This window comes from Cololabis saira, chromosome 21 (assembly GCF_033807715.1).
Source record: "Cololabis saira isolate AMF1-May2022 chromosome 21, fColSai1.1, whole genome shotgun sequence".
NCBI lineage: Eukaryota > Metazoa > Chordata > Actinopteri > Beloniformes > Belonidae > Cololabis > Cololabis saira.
In genome coordinates this window covers 27,701,124-27,726,191 of record NC_084607.1, presented here as the reverse complement: position 1 = coordinate 27,726,191, position 25,068 = coordinate 27,701,124, and the positions used below count along the sequence as shown (strand labels likewise).

General features: G+C 42.3%; 1 protein-coding gene across 1 annotated transcript in view; it reads right to left on the bottom strand.

Moving 5' to 3' along the window:
• Window positions 1–3,771: 3,771 nt before the first annotated feature.
• Window positions 3,772–25,068, bottom strand: part of top3a (DNA topoisomerase III alpha) — a 30,339-nt gene continuing 9,042 nt past the window's right edge. Inside the window, exons 11-19 of the mRNA XM_061712023.1 lie at window positions 24,817–25,027; window positions 23,124–23,309; window positions 22,837–22,966; window positions 19,169–19,282; window positions 16,310–16,475; window positions 16,021–16,167; window positions 15,606–15,728; window positions 7,921–8,708; window positions 3,772–4,815 (exon numbers count right to left, since the gene is read on the bottom strand). Coding sequence (XP_061568007.1) covers window positions 4,652–4,815; window positions 7,921–8,708; window positions 15,606–15,728; window positions 16,021–16,167; window positions 16,310–16,475; window positions 19,169–19,282; window positions 22,837–22,966; window positions 23,124–23,309; window positions 24,817–25,027 — 2,029 coding nt within the window. The 3' untranslated portion in view covers window positions 3,772–4,651. The remainder of the gene's footprint in view (window positions 4,816–7,920; window positions 8,709–15,605; window positions 15,729–16,020; window positions 16,168–16,309; window positions 16,476–19,168; window positions 19,283–22,836; window positions 22,967–23,123; window positions 23,310–24,816; window positions 25,028–25,068) is intronic.

The following is a 25,068-nucleotide window of genomic DNA, read 5'->3' as shown; positions in this document are numbered from 1 at the left end:
TAACATATATAAAGTGGTCTCCCCTCAGCCTGCCAACTCAGAGAAGGAGGAAAGCAACCAAATTCTGCAGTGTCTGTACAGCCGCCTGGATGAGCCGTCAGTGTGATGTGACTTCTACGAGCCGTTCAGATTCAGCGCATTTCCGTTACGTGACCAAAATGCAAACCACGCCCACAACTATAAAACCGTTTAACTGCATGCGAGCGTCCGACTATCACGTAGCACTGCGTGACATCAGACGCTCTCTGTCCATCTCCCTCCAGCAGCTGCCACTTTGAGGTTTTTGTAGTGAAATGAGGAGGTATCATAGAGATAACTTCTCATTTCAACTAACTGGATCAGCCGTTCCTCATCCATGACTGTTTCCTACAGCGCTTTCAACCGGCTTTCAACGCGAGCGGCAGGAAGAAAATAGAAGCAGGGCGTCCGACAAATGTTCAGCTCAAAACGGCGCGCCACGTCGCGCTGTGTCCCTCACAGCCAGTTAGGACAGTCCAATAGAAAATAAAGCAAGGGAATTGATTTTGTCGCTGACGCTCGCTCGCATCGCATGCAGTTAGGACACGGTGTAAATAACTCCGCCGGCCTAAGCTTCCGCCATTTTTTCATGGCGGTGTATCGCGTCATTCAGGCAGCCAATCAGCACAGTGCCTCATTATCATAGCCGCCCCGCCCACTCAGAATCCCACATAGATAATGAGGTTAGAGAATGGGAAGATAAAGACATGATTTAGAGGCTGAATTTCTAATTTATTTAGCAAAAACGATCAAAAGCTTGTTTTTAAAACATTCAAGGCCTGTTTAAAATAGGTATTAGATGCCATAATAGGTCCCCTTTAAGTTCCCCCACGAGCGTTGGGTGTTGGGTTGTGTGCTTTATCCAGGGTCTAGCTGCCCTGGTGGTGGCACATATTTGTTGATGAATGAGTCATTTGAATCAGGAGTTTCGCTTTAAGGTTTAATGTGAAGCAGAACATTCCCCATTTTAAATTAACTAATGCACTTATTCACATAGTCTCAGCAGCAGATAAAAAGATTAACACTCAGTTTGTGGACCATCTTGCAAAAGAAGACAAATCACTGAATAGTTTTAACACGACCTGGAGGAAGAAAATCTGTTCTGTTCCACGTTTGTCTTTCTGTAATTTTCCAGACATTTAACTGAACAAACATTGAACAAACAAACAAAACAAACAAACACTGAACTAACATTTAACATTTAGCTCCTACAGGTACCTGGAGGGACACATTAACAACAAACTGGACTGGACCGAAAACACCGAGGCTCTTATCAGGAAGGGGCAGAGCAGGATGTTTTTCCTGAGAAGGCTGAGGTCGTTTAAAGTTTGTACCAGGCTACTGAGAATGTTCTACCAGTCAGTGGTCTCCAGTGTCCTGTTCTCCGCCCTGGCCTGCTGGGGAGGCAACATCTGTGCCAGGGACGCTACCAGGCTGAACACGCTGGTGAGGAAGGCCAGCTCTGTGGTGGGGACCGGGCTGGACAGCCTGGAGGTGCTGGCCGAACAGAGGATGGGGAAAAAACTGGCGGCCATGTTGGCCAATCCCTCCCATCCACTGCACATGGAGCTGACGGGGATGAGGAGCAAATTCAGCCACAGATTTGTCCTCCCCCGTCAGAGCACAGAGGGATTTGGACAGTCGTTTATTCCTGCTGCTCTCCGACTATAACCAGGCCCTGCAGGCCCAGGGAGACCTGGAGCTGGAGTTGTTAGGCTAACTGACTTGGACTTTTATCTGCATGTTTTTCATTTTTGTCTTTTTGTCTATCAATCCATCCACAAGCTATTTCCAACCTGTTTTCATTCTTTATTTCAATTAAATTCCCAAATTCATCACTTTAATACCAGGTCTGCAAACAATCTCCATCCGACCTTTTTCAGGACTACTTTTTCCCCATTTTCAGTTAGGTTCAGAGGTTCCTCTTTACTGGAACACCTTACCACTCAATATTAGAGAACGCTCGAGCACAAATAATTTCAAAAAACAAATCACAACTTTTTTGCTAACCCAGCTTAGCAAAGTTTAACTAATTTCCAGAACTTCTCTGCACATCCTCATCAGATTCCTGTTTTCTAGTAATTTAGCTTATTCTCCTTAGTTGTCCTATGTTTTACATATCTCTGTAGATATTGTTTGTTTCATTATAGGAGGACCACTTGACAAGCCCTTATGGGTTTTTTTGGTTCCTCCTGCACATTTCTTTCTGTTACATTGTATTTCTTTTTTTGTTGTTTCCGTTTTTTCTACATACTGTTTGTCTGAATTTTTGGTGGTTGTATATTTTTTTTATGTGCAAATAAATACATTAAAAAAATTAAAAAATTAAAATTAAATTATGTTTGTATTTTAACACATGCACATGTTATCTGCACATGTTGCACTTTTTTTTTCATGTTTGTCTTCCTCTTTTTAAATGTCATGAGTTGTTTGACAACTGATTTTACCCAGAGGGGACAATAAAGGTTTCAATCAATCAACTCTTCAAAAGGCAGAAGATGTGTTTTGATTCATTTAAGTCACCAACTATTATTGTTGTTATTCAGAGTATGCACTATAAAGTGTAACCTTGACGTTCCCTCAGCTGTTTATAAATGTTGATCCAGTGAAGGTGCATGATTGCATTTGGTTCATTTTTAGTCAAAGATTCATTTTAGTTCCTCCTCCTTGAAAACGATCTATCTTTGAATGATCTGAGAGGTAAATAAATGATAGTCTAGAAGACACCAGTGCCTCCATGTTTTGAAGAAATGGCTGCAAGAGTAGATTTCTGTAATCCATCCACACATCACCTGTACCTGCTTATCCTCCGTCAGGGTCACGGGGATCTGCTCACTGATTCACTAAAATTACGATTGTGCCGTTGAATACGTCAAGATTTTTGATCTACTGATGGTTTGTTCTTGTGTCTTTGTAAACTTTTGGGTGGTTGGAAAAGGTGTTGTGGACAAATTTTTCTTCCTAAGAGCTACTTGTTCATGAAATCTTCAGGAATCTGAGTAGATTTGCATCTAAATCACCTCCTTACTAAAGAAAATGACTCCGGATTCACAAACGCTGTGTAAAACTAAGATTTGATTGTGATGCGTGTACAGGCAGCATGTTCCTGTCCATTATTAACAAGCATTAATGTCCACCTAAGGACCTACCGGTGTGTCTCTGAAAAAAAAGAAAAAAAAAAGGGGAAAGGACATTTCCAATCACAGCTCATGTAAATTTCACCACCAACACTTTACGCACACATTCGTTCAGCTCGTATTTAATGAATGAACCCATTTGTTTGCTGTTGTTTTGGTTTCAGTTTCAAAAGTACACGTGCAACTGAGCATTTACGCACCGAGGAATTGTAAATAAAGGAATGTGTTTAACTTTAAGGACAGGAAATATGATAAATGATGTGTTAATGATGTGGATGATTCGCTCCGACTGCTTCAATCATAACTTAATGATGATAGCTGTGCGTTCAGGCATTCCCCCTAAAAACTCAAGACTCATCGTGAAACCAAAAGCAAAACCAACTCAGAGACGAGGACTAAAAATAAAAACCTGAGGCAAAGACAAAAAAAGAAAGTAAAGGAAAAGAAAGTAAAGGAAAAGATAAATCAAACAGAACAAAAAGAAAACAGCAGCATCAAAAGGAAACTCAATTTTAATAAAATATCTTACAAGTTTATTAGTATTTACATTAAAATCTACTGAATTGACAAGTCTTGAAGGCTCAAAGAAAAACAAGTAAATGCTTTCACTTTCAAAGAAAAACAAGTAAATGCTTTCACTTTTTGCATCATTATATTTGCAGGGTAAAAATATACTTTAAGGTTTTACAACTGTCATAAATCCCCAGATGCAACATACTTGGCTCCGGTTAAAGACCGTGGAATATGACGATGACCAAAAATAAAAGTCAGCATGTTAATCCGTCCTACTAATTATCATGTCTTTCATAACCTGTGTGCTGATGCATCCTCTGTTAAAGCAAGTTTGCTCATTAAAAAGCTGTAATGAATCACCTCCGTTCAGCAGAACTCAGTCAAAGATTGTGAACGAGAAACATGACGGATGAGGAAATAATTTGATTTCAAGGCCGGCAGAGAAAACAACCAATTAACAGTTCAGGTTACTGTGGTGACAAACACCTAAAAGGAGTTCAACTTCACCCCGTGACGTGTTGCTGCATCTCGACTTGTGATGAGAGATCTTTTCTTCAGCGGTAAAAAGAAGAGAAACTTGCATTTTGTAACTTGTAGACAATGTTGTGAGTGAACAGTTCAACAGTTGAAGTCCTTTCTGTAAAACATTTGCTTGTTTTTTGCAGTTTGGCCAAAACAAAACTAAAAACATGTTTATGACTTGTAGACGTGCCAGACAAGGATCATTCATCTTGAACAAGCGGGATAAAGATCTGCTGACAGAGCAGGACCAATTCAAAACAAGAGAATAAAGTTGTACGTGAAGCACAAAAGGCTTTATATCTACATGTCAAACACATCGCACTGCGAATGGTTCATTAAAATCTGTCTGGAGCCGCCGATGGAAGCCGTCCTTATCCTCTTGAGACAGTGACTTTACAAGGCAGAAGAAGCCCCCCCCCCTCAGTTGTCCGGTATTTCTAAATGAAATCCCCCCCCAGAGCTCAGCGCTGCGGACAGGTGACCCGCGTGTGTCCCGGCATGTGGCAGATGCCGCAGGTGCGGGTTTTCCTAGCAGTGGGGGGCTTGCTGGCGTTACCGTCTCCCGCTGTCCTCCTGCCCTTGTTCCCTCCGGCTCCACCGCCCATGAATCCACTTCCTGAACCACCTGAGGAGAGAGAGGAACAACAGGTCACACGTAAACACGAGGCGGCTCCAGGTCTCTGCACGGGGAACACCAGAGATGATGCTGCGTTATCACTCGTGCAGAGTTTAGATGCTGACCGCTTTCCTTTTACCATCAAATAAGGATTACACGAGGGATTTCTTTCCAGTTCGGTCTCTTTGACATTCAGTCCGAGTGTGTATCTTTTCCGTTTTTCTGATTTAAAAGTGTGTTTAACACGGTTTACAGAACTAACTGACTCCAAGCCAGACTGGCAGTCAGAGAGCGTGAGAAATAAAATGAAATGCAGTCATCACTAAACCAAACTCACCTACAGTCTTTTATACAAGTTTAAAACTTTAACCTTTGGGTTTTTTCATGTATGAAAACATAATATACATATATGCATAATATACAAAATCATAATCATAGTAAACCTTCACAGATACAAATAAGATATTACTTCATTCACCCTGCCATTCAAAAAATTAAAGCTGCAAGCAGCGATGAACGGGCACTCGTGCGTGCAATTCTCACCAATAAAAGGTCAAGGACTCAAAACTAAGTCCGATGACACCACTCATGACGCTTTATGTCAAACCATTCGAAAGTTATGGCAGAAAGTACTAGGAACTATCAAATATGGACCAATCAGATGAAGGGGGGGGGGGGGGCGCTTTTTGGTGTCTATCGTCGCCACAGTAACGCTTTTGACTGAGAAAAGTGATGCCCATCGTCGCAGGATCTAGACGCACATTTTGATATAAAACACACCTGGGTGCACTTTACAGTTCGGGCAAAGAAGCGGCAAAAGAAATGGCATAAATTGCGCCAAAATTACACAATTAATTCAAAATGGCCGACTTCCTGTTCGGTTTCGGCCATGGCGCCAAGAGACTTTTAAGTTGCGACATGATACAGGTGTGTACCGATTTTCGTGCATGTACATCAAACCGTATTGTGGGACTTGAGGCACAAAGTTTTCTAGGGGGCGCTGTTGAGCCGTTATGCCACGCCCATTAATGCAAACCATTAAATATCAAATTTTTCGCCAGGCCTGGCTTGCGTGCAAAATTTGGTGACTTTTGGGGCACGTTTAGGGGGGCAAAAAGGCCCTCATTTCGTCAGAAGAAGGAAAAAAAAAAAAAAAAAAAAAAAAGAGAAAAATTCCTACAGATACAATAGGGCCTTCGCACAGTGGTCGGGCCCTAAAAATAGAAAATAATCATATGGGCAATACCAAGTACCCCCCTGTTTTAATACAGCTCAGATCCACCTCCAGCTAGAAGGACAGGTTGAACAGGATTTAATGCACTGGAGAAGATTAAAAAACATGACCGTCCCAGTATTTCCAGCCTCCGCCAGGTAGGTGGAGCAGGAGAATAACGACATCCTCTGCTCCAGTGTGGGTTGGTAGGCAAACTGCAGGGGGTCGGTGACGTTTTAACCACTGCACGCAGGTGTTTCATGAGCAGACTTTCCTGTGACTTCATCTCATGTGAAGGTAAAGTGGTTGGTCTGTAGTCACAGCTACAGTGACTCTCCCCCCTCCACTGGTGGGAGCTGCTCTTATAGGTCTGCTCACCTGTGCTCACCTGTTGATCATCAGTTCATCTGGATCATAGCAGCACATGCTGCAAGTTGTCCTCTCAAATGGGATGCAGCAAGAGGGTACTTAGTATTGCCCACATATTTTGTCTTATCTGGCTTCTTTTTGTTAAATAAATAATAGCAGAGTGAAAAAAACATATATGTTGTTTGTCTGAGGTTGCATTTGCTGAAACATTAATGTGAAATGATCTTTGTCACATTTTGCAGGTTTGCAGGTTTTCCTGTGTCTGACACTCAGCAGAGGTAGAGATGGAGCCACGCGATAAGGGGGAATATAATGTTGTTTTTGCCCAAACAACAGTGATGCTCTCACTAAGAGTGCAATAAAACCCACGATAGAAAGCTAATGCTTCCTTTTTAACACCAAAGTACCAATTCAAGGGATTCCAGCTTCATTTGTCAAGATTAGTCCAACAAGCTGTTTGACACATGAAGTTAGAATAAAAGTCATACTTCACATAAGCAGGAAAAAAACTTCTGCAGAGTTTGGACCGCACTACTACTGTTTACGCATTTAAAATCACACATTATGTTGCATTCTTCCGAAAAGTAATTGGCTATTAAACGTTTTCACCCACACGTAATAAGTGGAGGCAGATTTGTGCCGCGTTGAAAGTAACATGTGACTCAGTGTGTTTGCTGTCATAACTTTCAGAAGAAAAGCAAAGGGAGCGGATTCAGACATAATTAAGAGGAGCGGGCACTTACTGGAAAGGAGCGCATGTGTGGAAGGAGATTTATTACAGGCCCAGCTTTAAACCATTAAAAGTAGGGCTTTCTTAATGGTTTTGAGGTCATGTTGACCAGTCCACACTCTTTAAAGAGAAGTGTTAACAGCTAAAGTTATATTAGATTTAGTTCAGGGTTCATCTTAGTAGATGAGGGAAAAGGAATTGAGTATCTTTTTCTGTCCTCAGAGCCCTTTGCAAAGTGTGTAATATCGACTTCATGGGCACACAGGGAAGTTTGTGTGTTTGATATTTGTATTTATATAGTTGGTACATCGGTCCATGCCACAAAAAACATTTAAACGAGCAGCAGCAATCAAGGAAGGCCAAATCCTCCATCAGAAGTCTTTGTTGGCTCGCAGAGTTCATGACGGGGCATATTTTCTCAGGGAGCGGGAGGGGCAGGGGGAGAGCCAGCCCTCTGTGTTTTCTTAATGTTTTGCTCAAATATCAACAGATGTGACGTCATCCAGAAATTGCTTATCCTACCTTTAATCTCACTGTGTTTATTTATACTTGGGACTTGGATGAAGAACATTTTAAAGACCAATCATTAGGAATGCCAGCTAATTTCAACAGGTTTATCAGAACCAGAACCAGAACCCTGCCCAGTAGGTTTGCACTTACAAAGAATTTGACTTGAAGTTTTTCTTGCTACTCTAGAAGCGAACATGCAGGTTATAATGAGAGGATAAAAAGACATGATGATTATCATTACCATGAGTGTAGGAAGATGTAATCAATATGTGTGCATGTGTGAGAGTCTTGCCTGGTGGGGGTACGTTCTCATCTGTCCACTGAAAGAAGCCACACTGCTGCTCTCTGGGTTTCCCGCAGGTGTGGAACGTGCGGCCCTTGTTGGGCCCGTCCTTCTGCACCGTGCGCGTGACGGCCGCCTCGTTACAGTTGCACAATACCTGCCCCACTTCCTGCCCTCTTCCACTTCCAGATGTGTTCCCAAACCCTGGAGCGGCCCTGGGCGGCTGGGGTGTCCTCTGCGCTGACAGCGGGGGCCCCCTGCTCTGCGGCGCCCCCTGCTGGACCGGCTGATCAGCCCACAGGAAGAAGTTGCAGTTCCCCGAGTTACACTTGTAGAACTGACGACCTTGGTTGGGCCCGTCTTTGCGCACAGTCAGGAGCACGGCATCCTGAGCACAGTTGCACACGATGGCGTCGCCGCCAGCATCCGCGGGAACCCCGCCGCCCCCTGGGGCGGGTCTGGGCTGGGGGGTCCAGGACGGGACGGGAGGCAGGGAGGGCCGAGGGTTGGAGCTCAGGGCTCTGGCTGGGGCTGCTCTGGGAAGCTTCGGAGCTGGAGGCCGAGGGTCGTCTCGTCTGCCCCCTCCTCCCCCCCCTCCGCCTCTCCCGTGTCCTCTGCCACCTCCCCCTCTACTTCCCCCTCCACCTCCATCTCCACCTCCCACCCCCCCTCCCCCTGCTCTGAGGTATCTCAGGTCCAGCACCTCCCTGAGCGTCTCATCACAGCCACCGATGCAGCCCACGAACTCCAGCGGCATCATGGGAGGGAGGCTGCCCCGACGAAACTTCAACTGCAACCTGAAAGAGCAAAGACACACAACTAAACCAACAACCTTAACCCCTGTGCTGTCTCCGGGTCAAAATTACCTTATTCTCCTGTTCCTTCTTTCCTCCTGCTCTCTCCTTCCTTCTTCCCTTCCTTCCTTCCTCCTGTTTTCTCCTTCCTTCTTTCACTCATCATCCTCTTCCTTCCTTCCTTCCTTCCTTCCTTCCTTCCTTCCTTCCTTCCTTCCTTCCTTCCTTCCTTCCTTCCTTCCTTCCTTCCTTCCTTCCTTCCTTCCTTCCTTCCTTCCTTCCTTCCTTCCTTCCTTCCTTCATCATCCTTCCTTCCTTCCTTCCTTCCTTCCTTCCTTCCTTCCATCATCATCCTTCCTTCCTTCCTTCCTTCCTTCCTTCCATCATCATCCTTCCTTCCTTCCTTCCTTCCTTCCATCATCATCCTTCCTTCCTTCCTTCCTTCCTTCCATCATCATCCTTCCTTCCTTCCTTCCTTCCATCATCATCCTTCCTTCCTTCCTTCCTTCCATCATCATCCTTCCTTCCTTCCTTCCATCATCATCCTTCCTTCCTTCCTTCCTTCCATCATCATCCTTCCTTCCTTCCTTCCTTCCATCATCATCCTTCCTTCCTTCCTTCCTTCCATCATCATCCTTCCTTCCTTCCTTCCTTCCATCATCATCCTTCCTTCCTTCCTTCCTTCCATCATCATCCTTCCTTCCTTCCTTCCTTCCATCATCATCCTTCCTTCCTTCCTTCCTTCCATCATCATCCTTCCTTCCTTCCTTCCTTCCTTCCTTCCATCATCATCCTTCCTTCCTTCCTTCCTTCCTTCCATCATCATCATTCCTTCCTTCCTTCCTTCCTTCCTTCCTTCCTTCCTTCCATCATCATCCTTCCTTCCTTCCTTCCATCATCATCCTTCCTTCCTTCCTTCCTTCCTTCCTTCCTTCCATCATCATCCTTCCTTCCTTCCTTCCTTCCTTCCTTCCATCATCATCCTTCCTTCCTTCCTTCCTTCCTTCCATCATCATCCTTCCTTCCTTCCTTCCTTCCTTCCATCATCATCCTTCCTTCCTTCCTTCCATCATCATCCTTCCTTCCTTCCTTCCTTCCATCATCATCCTTCCTTCCTTCCTTCCTTCCATCATCATCCTTCCTTCCTTCCTTCCTTCCATCATCATCCTTCCTTCCTTCCTTCCTTCCATCATCATCCTTCCTTCCTTCCTTCCATCATCATCCTTCCTTCCTTCCATCATCATCCTTCCTCCATCATCATCATCATCATCATCATCATCATCATCATCATCATCCTTCCTTCCTTCCTTCCTTCCTTCCTTCCTTCCTTCCTTCCTTCCTTCCTTCCTTCCTTCCTTCCTTCCTTCCTTCCTTCCTTCCTTCCTTCCTTCCTTCCTTCCTTCCTTCCTTCCTTCCTTCCTTCCTTCCTTCCTTCCTTCCTTCCTTCCTTCCTTCCTTCCTTCCTTCCTTCCTTCCTTCCTTCCTTCCTTCCTTCCTTCCTTCCTTCCTTCCTTCCTTCCTTCCTTCCTTCCTTCCTTCCTTCCTTCCTTCCTTCCTTCCTTCCTTCCTTCCTTCCTTCCTTCCTTCCTTCCTTCCTTCCTTCCTTCCTTCCTTCCTTCCTTCCTTCCTTCCTTCCTTCCTTCCTTCCTTCCTTCCTTCCTTCCTTCCTTCCTTCCTTCCTTCCTTCCTTCCTTCCTTCCTTCCTTCCTTCCTTCCTTCCTTCCTTCCTTCCTTCCTTCCTTCCTTCCTTCCTTCCTTCCTTCCTTCCTTCCTTCCTTCCTTCCTTCCTTCCTTCCTTCCTTCCTTCCTTCCTTCCTTCCTTCCTTCCTTCCTTCCTTCCTTCCTTCCTTCCTTCCTTCCTTCCTTCCTTCCTTCCTTCCTTCCTTCCTTCCTTGACCCGAAGACAGCACAAGGGTTAAACAAATACCACGTGTGCTGGGCTGAAATCTATCAGTCATGGGAGCAAAAGAGAAAAACCCTCTTCTTACATAGATCAAACCTGCCTGAGCCAATAATAAACACATCGTAGAAGCTGATATTGTGGGATTTATGATCAGAGAATAAGAGAAGTTGTGTAATTTATGAATCACATTTTCAAGGATGCAGTACAATCGGATTTGTGAAGGCCTGGAGACTTCAGAGAAAGATGCTGTGACATTTCTGTCATAACACCTCACCACTGGAAAGAAAGGTTTCCGCAGATAATCTGGATAAATTAAGTGCTGGAAATCATCTGCACATCTGAGTAAATTATTGTAAGAAATTATGAGTATCAACAATTTCAGTTATTTAGTAAATTCACAGTCTTACACTTTAGCATTTCATGAAATGTTTGAAAATGTCCTTCTGAAATGATGTTTCATGATTTTGTTGTATTTTGCAAAACAAACTGTAAATATTTATTGACGCAAATATCTTCAAATCTGAAGGATTTCAGAAAGGGTAAATTCACCCACCAACACAAATGAAATTAGTTTCTTGTCCAAACAACAATTTGAAATATATTTGCCAATATATCATCATTAACACAGTGATTGTTTTCCTTTAAAGAGTGCGTTTTTGTAATGCAAAACTTAATGTAATCCATCATGTTGTCATGGTGATTAGCGAGGCAGCAGCATAAAACAGCCGTTTACTGTGCACACGCCTGCTGATGAAGTTATCCAACAACTGAAATCTGCTGAGAGAAATCTGATTTAGAAAAAAAAAAACAAAAAAACAATGATATTGTTTCCAATAACTGCTGTGGCTCAACTTTAAGCTCTGTACCAGATTGGTTACTATGGCAACAAAAGCTGGTGTGGAGCACTTTGGCTCACAGCTAGCGAGCGTGCCCTATATTTGGACTGAGCTGAGGCTAGTGCTCAAGGGGTTAACGCCTACTTGTGTAAACAAGAATTTAGACAAATTTCTTGCATCGTTGAGCGCTTCACTGCGCTCAGTGTTCGTGCCGCCAGCGCAGCCGAGAGTGAGAATAAGGCACTGACGGTGCGGCTCACTAAAGAGATCACTCAAAGGGATGTTTTCCTCCGCAGTTGAGATGTGTGGTTACTGCAGGACTGAACCGTGCCAGGAGGAACATGATGTGTTAAACCTACCGTAAATAAGAACAAGGCAAATCCAATACCATTTTAACATATTTAAAGACCATGAATTGTAACCTTTTATTAAATGATGAATATCAAAATGCAGGAACTAACAAAATAAGTCTTTAATGGCTCATCAGTGAAGGTTTTAATCTAGAACATGAATGTGCGTTTGAAGAGGCTGACAAACAGGCTGTCAGCTATTATACAGGACTGTCTCAGAAAATTAGAATATTGTGATAAAGTCCTTTATTTTCTGTAATGCAATTACAAAAACAAAAATGTCATACATTCTGGATTCATTACAAATCAACTGAAATATTGCAAGCCTTTTATTATTTTAATATTGCTGATCATGGCTTAAAGTTTAAGATTAAGATTCCCAGAATATTCTAATTTTTTGAGATAGGATATTTGAGTCTGGCCTTCTTAAGCTGTAAGCCATGATCAGCAATATTAAAATAATAAAAGGCTTGCAATATTTCAGTTGATTTTTAATGAATCCAGAATGTATGACATTTTTGCATTACAGAAAATAAAGGACTTTATCACAATATTCATAATTTTCTGAGACAGTCCTGTAATTATATATGGTCTTATCTAAATACGTTTTAATCCTGGTCTTCAGGATCCACTGCCCTTTATGGGTTAGATGTCTCCCTGCAGGAAACAGCTCCAGCAGCGTTTGTCAGTTCCAGTCCTCGAACACCACTGTCCTGCATGTTTCAGGTGTTTTCCTGCTCCAGCACGCCTGGTTCAAACAAACCTGTCGTTGCCAGACTAGAGCCAAGCCAGAAAGAGGATCCATTCATTTGAATCAGGTGTTTAGGCACAGGGAAATTACTGAAAAATGCAAGGCAGTGGTACTTGAGGAGAACGGAGAAACACTGATCTAGAGCATGACCAGGAGCGAGAAACACTCCCAAATTAGCTAGATTAATTAGATCTCTTTCTTTAAGCAACTCCACTTGTCGGGCATCGATGAGATTTAGTATTAGCTTCCCTTGAAAGTTTGGACTCCCAAGAAACAGATCAAAAAAGAATAGTACTGCCCGCACAAGAATCTTGTAAACATTCTCTGATTTTGTTCATATTTGACACCTCTGACCCACGATGAGTTATTGCAAATAATTGTGATCAAAGGTACTGCTTTGGACTGGTACAAGTCATATCTAAGTGGTAAATTCCAGTCTGTACCGGTAAATACAAATAACTCCTCTACACACACACCAGATTTAGTTATGGTGTTCCACTGGGCTCCAAACTGGGGCTGATTCTGTTTAATCTATACAGTACATACTTAATTTGGGCAATATCATCAGGAAACGTACACATGTCCATTGTTGCACTAATGACACCTGGCTTTATCAACAAAGTCTGAAGAAACTATCACATATAAAAGCTTGTCTTGAAGAAATTAAAGCCCGAATATCCTTTCATTTTCTACTTTTGAATTCAAGCAAAACTGATGTTATCATTCTTTTCCCAACAAACCTCAGAGAATCAGAGGTAGTTCATGACCCCGTTTGACATACTTTCCTCATCTGCACCGCACGGTTACTTCAGGTCCCCCTTTGTTTAAACTAGCTCACTTGTTTATCATGGCTCAGATTTAGTATTAAACGTTGTATTGGGGAAAACAATTACGTTGGTGGACCATAAGCAGCCAAAAGATGTGTGACTGCATGGATTGCGTACATACACAACAGATGTACTTGGATCAATCTCTCATTCAGGGAAAAAACAACAACTAAATGAAATAAAGAGAGCGGAAAGACCACAATACACGAGGCATGGCGAAGAACAGAAAAAAACAAGAGAGGAGAGACGTTGCAGAGAGACGATGAGCAAAACATACATGCATGTCTGCTGAAGCCCCAATAACTTACATGCATGAAAACCATGTGAGAAGCTTCATTATCTAACTTTGTACTAAATCTGGACAGGTTTCAGTGCCACTGGGAAAAACCTCGCAGTCATTTTTCTAGCCCTCACCTTTTAATTTTTATGTAAAAAGAAACTCAGGCACAGTAATCTTTTACTTTTCAGAAGCTGAGAAACTGATCCCTGCATTTGTTTCATCTAGGCCGGGCTTTTTTAGCTGGTTATTCAAACAAATCCCTTAAAATCTTGCCCATCCAAAAGACTGGAGCAAGTACTGACGGGAACCGTCTTGATAGATGTCGTTTCTGCTGTTAGTCTCTGCACCGCGGTTTCCTGTAAAATTTAGATTAGAGTTTAAAATCCTCCTTTTCATGTATAAAGAGCTCAGCGGCATAGCTGCATCTTATCTTAACCGTGTTATCGGTTCATCTTACTGAACTGCTCCCTGAGCGCAGGCTGAGCTGTGATTCCCAGACTGAGAAGCAAAGGCTGCATCTCTCAGGCCTCTTTGCTTCAAAAAAATCATTTTTGTTTCAATGACTAAAGATTTGTGCAATTTTAGTTTTCATATGGTCATTTATCTCTTTTGTATATATTTTTTAAAGGTTTATAAATATTTTTCTACTTCTTGCATTCGGTTTAAAAAGTATTGTTATCGCTTCAATCTTTGGTATTTTGTTTAATCTCTTTCTATTTCCTTTTATAAGTTCTGCCTTTGCTCTGCAGAGCGCTCAGAAAACTGTGCAACATGAAGCGCACATTTCCAGCTCTGAAATGAAAGTGATGATGTGTCACACAAAGAAAAGCTGCTGACTCTGTGGCATTAAACTTCCTTTTCACTTTTATGTTGTTTTTTTTTTTTTACTTGCTGTATCGAAAGTTCTTCATTTTTCACTACAACGATCGGACGTTGCAGCTCAGCATCTGCACTGAAAGCAATCCAAAAACGGGTCATTGCTCGTCTTTTTTTGCATTGAGTTAAGAAAAGTTCCTACCTGGCTGTCTGACTTTAGCAGCACCGCCAGGCCTTTTGTTATGGTGTGACAGAACCAGAGCAAACAAGCACATTGGGAGACCCACATATGTGAAGCTGCATAATGCTGAGATAAATATATGTTGATGACGCACACACACCTTAATCATTTCTGACACTTGAATCCATTGGGCTACTGTTTTTCAACTTTCCAAAGGCAAAGCGAGAAACATTTTTCAGCTTTCACCATTTACAGATCACTGGTGGCCTTTCTGGCGCAGGTTTATCTGGATCTTGGACCTGCAGTTTGAAAACACTGGCTTGTGACTCGTTGGTGGTCGTGTCCTGGGACACTTCGATGATGGGATTGGAGATTAATCCGTGACCTTCCAGTTAGAAGGAAACTGTATCATATTCTATTCTATTTTATTCTATTTATATAACTATGCAAATTCTCTTGAGGTGCTTTCCAGAGATTTAAAGCGTGACCCCCCCCAGTGTTTCTTAAATAAACAATGGCAGATACAAACTCCCCCAGCGGGAGAAAAACCTTAAAGCCCACAAACTTTTACAAAACAGTAGTGAAGTAGTGAAATCAGTATCATGTAGGACAGACTTTGTGCACCATCATGTATTTGTGGGAGTAAACAGCTTCCCCCCTTTCTCTCTCGGACAAGAACATTTTAATTTCAGTCAAGGCTGGTGGTGAATCTCCAACCGTGAGGTTCAGCTCCTGAGTTTTAAAATAGCAACATCTCATTCTGCTCTTCTTCTGAGTTTATTTCATTCAACCACATAACTGAGCAAGTACGAACGCGGCTAACCTTGATTGCTGGTATGAGTCTCAGTGAACGGTGATATTCAGTGATACCGCAGGTTAAAAATAGACGGATCTGAATCCTGAAAACAGATTCATTAAATCTAAATCTTAAAGTATGGTGCCACATCAATACTCACATGTGAACGGGGCTCGGCTGACATGTGGGACAAACACTCTCATCCCTGCTGACCTCCAGGACGGTGTCGGGGAACCACACGGCTGTTTTGCAGGCCGGGAAGCCGACGCATGACAGGTACTTGCTGCAGGGGAGAAACGGAGCTCGTGACACGGATAAAAGATCACTTGTGTTTCAATTCAAGCTAAAACAAGACAGACTTTCCCAGGTACACCAGTTGGTGAAGACATACAGTTATTAACTGTGGCGACAAAGTACAGCATCTGTTTTGTGTCATAGAAGCTTGTGATTGTCTTTGATTTTAAAAAAGGAAAGATAAATGGGGAAATACATTTTTAGCCACTCAATACTAGAGAAAGCATCTTAGTTTTCCTGCAACAGTGTGGTGTTTGCGCCCTACTCTTGTCTTTTCTTACCCGTTTCCTTCCCTCTTCCTCTTCAGCACCATGTCCCGACCACAGCTGGGACATTTCCTCACCGGCAGCGGCATCTCCATGTCTTGCTGCTCTATGTCCGGGACGTCCAGAGCTGCACCCAGATATGGAGACAGGGCCTCGTCCAACCTGAGGAGAGGAGAAAAGATGCATTGAGTGTATGATATGTGCAGTTAGTCCATCAATGAAAAATACAACACAACTGTGCTCATTCTAGACAAAAGGGGCATTAGATATACAAACATGTATCATATGATAAAGTCCAACTAACTTTTTTGCCTTCCTGACAGACTCGATGAAGACAGTCTTGTATTTCTGGATGTGGTGCTGCAGGACGCTCCGTTTGTCCTTCCTGCCTTCTGACACCAGCTTGAGGTCGGCTTCCAGCTCCGCTCGCAGGTTTGGCTTCGACATCTCATAGCCCATCGAGTTGTAACCTAAACACACAAACACACTTGATGGTCAAATAACGAGAAAATCTCTTTTTGACATTTTTGACAAAGTGGAAAGTGGGACGTAACATCACACTCTGGTTTTCTTTGGGGCCGGCGAGGTTTGGACCCATTTATCATGGCGAGCTGTACAGATTAGCAGGGCACTGTGACATCACAGAACCAGCTCAGCGTAGATACATCCAGCCTCCTGATCTTTATCTCCAACCACAACCTCAAAATGACGCCTCACGCAGCGTACTTCAGAAATGAAAGCAGTAACTCTTTTACTCTTCCTTTAGCTTCATTATCAGAACTAAATCCTCACCAACAGTTTTCTTTTATTTACTCAAACAAAAAACCAGGCCGTACCACCAGTCTGTTTAGTATTTATGTCTGATTGGTAAATCCAACCATTTACATTTGCACAAAACCAAAACACACAGGAGGAATGCAGTGGAGTTCAGTGTTCATCATGCTGGGATGCGATGGAGACTACGACCTTTGACCTGCAGTGCAGAATACAGTAAAATGTATATTGCACATATCATGAAACAAGTATGAGGATAAAACAGAGTGATGGTTAAATAGGGGATGGTGAGGAAGCTGCACCCCACACAGGTTTTGTGCTCCTGAGTGGTAGTGAGTGTCTGTTTCGTCCTGGAGTGAAGGGGGAGGCTAGTCCATGATTTTCTGAACTGAGTTACGTTGATTGTGTTTTTCTTTCTGTTGCCAGCTGCTGAGCAGAAGAGATTTCACGCTGCGAGGCAGAGCATGAAAGTGCTCTCTATTGCAGAGAGGCAGAAGGCCGCCGGCGGTCTGTCACACCGACTGTGTCCTTAAGGACCGGCAGGAAAAGCAGTTGCTGCGGTGCCTTTTTAACAGCAGCTGTGGCGTTTGTGGACCAAGAAAAGTCTCCTGCTAAAATTGAAATTCAACTGTTCATTGACAAACAATCTCCACTTTTGAAGTTTTGAAGATGGGAGCGAGCGGGGGGAGATCAGCTCTGCACTTCCTCAACTCCAGGATGAGCTATTGTGTGTTTAGAGGCAGGTTATTTGGGGTCAACCAACCCGCCAGTTGCAGGGCACCACGACCTCCTGAGATGAGTCTGACTGCACACTAGTTTACGGAACTGCAACCTGATTAAAGTCTGCAGTATGGATGTGTACAGTCATATGTAAAGACTCAGCACGCAGCCCTGCAGGGAGCAAATGCTCAATGTGAGAGTGAAAGAGGAGGTGTGAGCTGAGCTGGAGAAAAAAAAGATGGTAATCTTGACTTCAACTGAAGTCAACCTCTCCACTGTCACTGATGTTTGTCAGATGAACTGCACAAAACTACACTTTTATGAGTTATGGCAGTGGTTCCCAATCTGGGGGGCGCACCCCCTAGGGGGGGCCCTGCGAGGTTGGAAGGTAAATTAATTTAAAAAAAAAAAAAAAAAGAGTAATGGTCTGGCCGGCGGGAATCTAACCGGGGACCTGCTGCTTCAGGTTCCTAAAAATACCCGGTGCTACTGAGGTAGATACATGTGGTAATCTCTCACCTGCAACCCGGTTTGAGAGGATCTGTTACATGAACAAGCCCACCCCACTCACCGAAAAGGTGTGGGGATTAAAGCTGACATTTTTGCAGAGCAATTGTTGACATTTTGATTATTTGTTTAGCTGTTGCTGCTGGTTTTTTTCCTCAGGGAGCTGGTTATTTTTGGAAAAAGAATATATGTTGAAAGTAATGCATACTGTTGTACAGTAAAAAGGAAAAAAAAGAAATGTGTTGCACATGAAGCAAACCCACTCATATCACTGAAAAGATGTGGGGATTAAAGGTGTAATTTTTTTAGAGCAAATGTTCAGATTTTGGCTCCTGTTTGTATTGTTGTTGTTTCAATCTCTGAGCTGGTCAGGTTGAAAATCTATTTTTACAGAGATGGACAGTTTTTTCGCACATATGTTCAATATATGAAATGAATTGCAGTCGCATTGGAATGCAAAAGATGTGTGTGTCTGTGTTGGGGTTGGGAGGGGGCTCGAAAATTCTGTTACGTACAAAAGGGGGGCCTGGCAAAAAAAGTTTGTGAACCACTGAGTTATGGTATTGCCATGACAACAGCTTGTCTTGCCATTAAAATTCAAACAAACTTTATAAACACGCTAAAAAAAACTGCTTTGAACAGAAGCAGTTTAGGGTATTATATAAGCAGTCAACCAGTAGAGCTGTTTACTAAAACGGCCATTGCTTTTATTCAACTCAGATGATACGGACTGAAGCTGCAACCATGAAAGAGTGAAGCGTGAACAATGCTGTTACTGTTTCATTTAATAACGCGGCCTGTTAAAATCATCCCAGCAGCTGACCAGAAGCCACATCGACCTACAACAACTTTGCTTGACAGTCCATTAAAAGTTGACTAAAGCAGTTTAGTCTTTTGAAAGTGATTATAGGTCTGACACAGTTGGATTATCACAACTAAATGTAACAGAAAAGGGGTCTATAGGACTGATCTCAACACACCTAGAGAGGCTCGCTTCATCCATCCCCTCCAAACAATGATATTTGGTACTTTTTTTTTTTTTTTTTACCAAAGTATGTCACAGAAACCTCGCTCAAACTTCTGGAAGTGAGAAGAGGCACCATGCGTGTCCTCTAAGGCCAGCCCAGGTTATTGTGGTGTGAGAGCGTTTCCACGTACGTACCCTCCACCAGTCCCATGCCGAGCTCTCCGGGAAGAAACCTCTGGTCTGCAGTCAAACCCACGTACATGCGACTCTTAATGGTCTCGATGTGATCTGCATGGGTGGCGTCTGTGCCTGTAACACACACAGTTAACACAACACAGCTCATGTTACACATGAAACAGTACATTCAAAACACTGGCATGGGCGTTCAGGCCCTTGGTGGCTCTGGTGCTTCCTGTCACACTTCATCGCTGCCAGGATGTCTGGATGGATGGCGGGTGTATGCCTGTGCTGGGGCGTTTGTTTTTGTTTATAAATTAATAAGACTTGGAAAACGGGATGGATATCAGTGTAATTATGAAATATTGGAGAAAAGGGAGGATTAAATAAGTTTTACTTCCTTCTACCCCTTTTCAGACATGTTGAACAGGATTTGTAGGTTGTGTGTATTGGTATGCGTGTGCATGTATACAGGTATGTATATATAGATAGGTGTGTGCACATTGGGTATAGATTTATTTTATAGATTTATTTATTTTGTGTACATTCAGTAAAAATAGATTCATTTATTTATATAAATTAATTTACAAGGGACTTTGTTTGTTCAAAATGTGTGTGTGTGTGTGTGTGTGTGTAGTTGTATATAGAGTTAATGTTGTTATAGAATGGTTTAACATGTCTGGAATGAACCAATAAATGACAATGAATGAATTGAAAAACAAGCTTTATGTTGACTCAATTAAAATAGTAACTGGATTAATGCTAATGTGAACACTGAAGAGGACACTGAAAAAGTAAGTATGCCCATTCATACCAGGAAAAGTGCTTTGGGAATTTTCTTTTCTTCTTTCTGCACAGTCCATCCACATAACCCTGCTCATGCAAACATTTTACAGCATATTGTGCTTCAGGATATTGGAAAAGTATGTTTTTCAGTAGAGATTTCTCTGAAATGTTTCTTTTGAAGCATTTGCTTCAATAAGACTGATTATATGAAGTAATGAAGATAATGCTGCACATGACTGAGCCGGACGGCTAAGTAATATTTGATTTGCAAGGTCATGAGTCAGCGCGATGACCTCACCCACCAGATGACGTGCTGGCTAACGTATACGAACACACTGCTGCCGCTTTACACAACACCAGCAAATCAAGACAACATATTAATCAATTTGATCAGGCGGTGTGAACATGTAACACATGGTAGAGGAGTCTGCAAATGCTGAGAAATTCTGCTTTGGAAAAACAGCCCAGATGACAACATTTGTGTTTCTTGGGACGCAGAATTAAGAATTAGCAAAAGTGTTTTTTAAATATTGGCTGCTCTCGCAACAACATACTACACAATGCATCTTTAATGTACAGGACTGTCTCAGAAAATCAGAATATTGTGATAAAGTTCTTTATTTTCTGTAATGCAATTAAAAAAACAGTCCTGTAGACTACGGTATGTACTGCAGACTGGTCTGGCGGTAGTTCATACTATGTAGTATGCAACCATTAAAAAAACAACTCAGGAATAGAAGCTGGTCACAGAGTCGCTCCCAAGGGCTCCCGCTTGGCGTGGTGCATTATGGGTACAGTGTGGGAGGCTGGCTGGTCAGTTGCAAACTATAAATGTTCCTGGACGTCCCAAACCATCCGGATGGTTCTCACATACTGCAGATTGTTAATTTGCTTGCAAACGGCATTCTACATTTGGGCAAACTCAGTGCACACTGGTAGTGTATTATGTGGCTTAGTGGTTTTAAAAAGAACCATAGTGACTTCTGAAGTTACTGAAAATGACAACATATCCCTGTAGGTCGTATAGTTAACTTTGTTTTTTTCCCCGAGGGGTAATTTGTTGGAAAGTCAGTAGAAACGCATGCAAACAATAGAAAAACAATACACAATAACTGGTTTAAACTACACATCAGAGTGACTTATCAAAAAAAAAAAAAATTCAGTGGCTGCAGGCACATTATTTTTTTTCTTTTCTATGGCAATCTGTATCGATCACCAGTGATTCATTGACTCAATTACAGCAGATATGTGGACGTTCCTATAAAAACTGAAATCTGGTCCTCTGTGCCATTTCTCTGTATGTTTTAAGTCTGCTGCAAAACACCGGACCTAAATGAATGTATCAGCTTGTCATCCAGGTCTGCTCAAGACTGTTGATGACCCGCTCCTTTGAATGAGGCGTGTTGTTGAAGGGAAACATCTAAAACATGCAGGGGAGTAGGGCACTGAGGACCACAACTTTGGCCCATTTCAAGCTGCAGAAAAAGGACAAACTGTTCCAGACTGCTCCCATGTGGATGGTGTTCAAATGCTGTGGACTTCAGCGATGGACAAAAGTAAACATTTCGATGACTTCTGCATGATTTCACCAGAAGATTTAACTGGGTTAATGAGTAAATAGTGAAACACACACGTATGTAGGGCAGTGTTCTTCAATCCCAGCCCTCAGGACCCGCTGCCCTGCATGGCTTAGATACTTCTCTCTGGCATTCCTGATTCAAATGAAAGAATTAGCCCCAGCTTTCCATCAAACCTGCTCAAATGTGTTAATGACCCTTAACTTTAGTCAGCTCTGGTGGAGCAGGGGCACATCTACCACATGCAGGGTGGTGGGCTCTGAGAACATGGGCTGAAGGATACTGATGTAGGGCATATATAGCCGTTATAGATGAAAGAGGTGTGGTTTATGTAAAATGGGTCCAGAGTTTCCCTCAGGGGACCTTCTATCGCTGTTCACGTTCACCGCTCCTTCTGAAATTAATAGACTTGAAACCTGCCAATGGTCTGCTGGATTTTTATGTCAGACGGGGAAAACCATGTGACACAGAGAAATGACTCTTCAACAGGGTGTGTCATTTCCAAACTGTGTCTGAGTACAACAAGTAGTGAAACGAAAGAAAAAAGACAAGGGGGGGGAGAAGAGTATGTTTGTTTTCTCTAAACAAGATTCTAAACCTTTATGGACGACGTCATGAAATAAAGACAAGATGGAAGGTGGAATTCAGAGGATCAAGGATAAAGATGAAGACAGTCACACTGCAAAGACAATCCTGTCATGTTTGCACATGGCTGTGATGTGGAGTCTTGAGTTAGCTGCAAAAAGTGCATTATGCACTTTGATGAATTTGTTCCTATTACGTTGTTTAGAGTAATATATTACTTCATTTATTATAAAGGTTGCTAAAGAGAGACAAAGACGAATAGATGTACACGCTCACATTTCTTTCCTCAAAGTTTCAGCTACATACAAGAAACTAGGGGGCAGTATCATCTCTGTTTCTTTTATAAATTATGTTTCAGCGTTTCCTGCCTTGAAATAAATAATAAAGGAATCATAAGAGCTTCTTTTCCTGTGCATTTTACTAAATGTAACTAGCTCTTATTGTTACATGGCTGCCACTTAAATAACCTGAGGTCCTTTGACTCAGGTGCAAATCTTTCTAAGAAAAAACTAAGTCTGCTCTATCACTTTTTATGCAAGAGTAAAATACTGTACAATTTTGAGCTACTTGTCATGTAAATATGATAAACGTTATAGATAAAGATATAGATAAATGATAAGCCTTGGTTTAATTGCATGTTGTGCTCGTGAACAAATTCTCTATCAAAGATTCATCCGTTTTTGATTTCCATTATGTTCTTTCGTGGATTTGATCGTTTTCCGTGCGTCTAAAACTTACCGATGCCGTGTTTCTCCATCAGTGATATGAGGTCGGCCTCGGTGAGGAGCTGCGGTGGACTCGTCTGTCCGTCCAACATCTCGATAGCAGAGGGCTGGAACTGGGAGCCTTGTTCATACACTGGGATCACCTACAAAATATTACAAGAATCTGTCACAAAAGTGCAACAAAAGGAAGGAGAAAACATTGTTTACTCAACAACAAAAAGTATGTTTAGAAAAAAAGCAACAGTAGCATTAGCTCCCACAGTTCATCAACAAATCTGAAGACGCAAATCATACAGGTACCTTTGCGCTCCACTTATCATACGGATAAACATCCAAGTAATTCCTCGCAATAATCATGAGTCCAGAAGTAGAGAACTTCTCCCGAGCGATGTCTATGTCCACCACGGTCTCGTGCCCCAAAGCGTCCTGGGACACACAGGCTAGGAAGTGCCGGACAATGAACTCGTACAAACGCGCTTCATTGCCCTGGAAGAGAGGGGGACACAAATGTGTCTCCAAGTTCATCACCATGCTGTTTAAAATGAACACAATTATTTCCAACCAAAAATGGGGGGTTAGAAACCTCTTCTTTGCCCTTTTTAGTGCTTCTTATATAAATTACTCTTTTTTTTTTTAAGTTGCAAAACTTTGTTGTGGGATAGAAATAGTTGGTGACTTTTAGGCTGCTGATGCAGGTGTTTTATTATAAGTGACAGCTTTCACCATCGTATAATAATAAATGCTTTCAGTTTTTAAACTCTTTACAAAAACACCTAATCTCAACAAAGGGCATGCCTGAGCAGAAATCCTATAATCTCCTTCAAAAAGAGAAAAATTGAGGAAAAAACCCCCAACATTTTCAGTGCCTGAGAGCATATAGTTGGGAGTCTAAAGTGATAAACGGATTAAAAACTCTGACTTCAGACAAAACTGTCACTTTGTTTTGGGCCTACAGATTTGAAAATATGTTATTTAGTGAGTTTCTCAGATTTACGGGGTTTTGTGAACCTTGGAAGCAGGAAAGGAACGACCCCAAAAGAGGAGCATTCCTCTGCAGATGGAGGTGGAGTCGGGTGGAGTACAACAAATGAAGGAAGCTGTAAGCTCCTGGATGATAATGGAGCTGTTGTCTCCGTGGCATTTTGACCAAAACATGTAACGCAAATATTATTGTGTCCCCAGAAACTTAAAAGTGCATAATATGACTCCTTTAAATAATGACCTTGTGATAGTTCAGGCGTTTCAAAGAACAGCAAAGAGCCACTGCAGAGCATATATATATATATATGTTATCTTTATATGAATTAAATCTCTAAAATATAAGAAAATCTGTCCGACAGAAAACTGACAGCACCGTCCTGTGACGCAGTGTCTCCCAACCCGGGGTCCGGGCCCCCCCTGGGGGGACGCCAGAGATCTCTGGGGGGGGCGCAAAACTTTGTCTGCTTTGAGGATATGCAGTTGTAAAAATTATATTTACACATGTTAAATAAATAAAAAAATCATAATAACACACCTAATGGAATACAGTAATCCAAGTCTGTATAAACCCACTTGAAAATATATATTGGTCATTTTAAAATACTTAAGTTAATTATCAGGATAAAAACTTAAAAACGTATTATTATATCATCATTCAACATTTAATCATACTACTACTCCGACAGGTTGTTAAAGGAAAAATGTTAAAAAATGTTGCTCTCATATTAAAAGAGACATTTTTCAGAAATATTTTTATGTCCTTGCAATTATTTTTTGTGTGTATTTTATAAATTGGTGACACAAAATGAAGGTGAGAAAAACAAAGTACAGGGTAAACCAAAGAGAAATGTATCAAAAAAACATAATTAATGTTCATTTTTTCAATTAAAGATTTGTAACGAATAACTTTACTCTTTTGCTGCTAGTACGCACGGGTCGGGGGGCCCGGCTGGTCTTAGACACAAGTAGGGGGGACAAGGAAAAAAGGTTGGGAACCACTGCTGTGACGTACCTGCAGAGCGCCTGCGTACTTTGTGGGGTGGATGGGAGGGTGAGCCTGGTCGGAGTTTTTGCCCTGCCGTGGGTTGGGACCCCCTGGCTGGTCGAGCACCCGCTGGGCGAAGGTCCCCCACGCTGGGCTGTGTGTCTGCTGCTCCACCAGGGGGCCGAGGGCCAGGTTTGCAGGAAAAATGTTCGTCTCCGTGCGAGGATAACTGATAAAACTGAGTGGGAGAAGAGAAAGCGCAACCTCAAGTCAAGAACT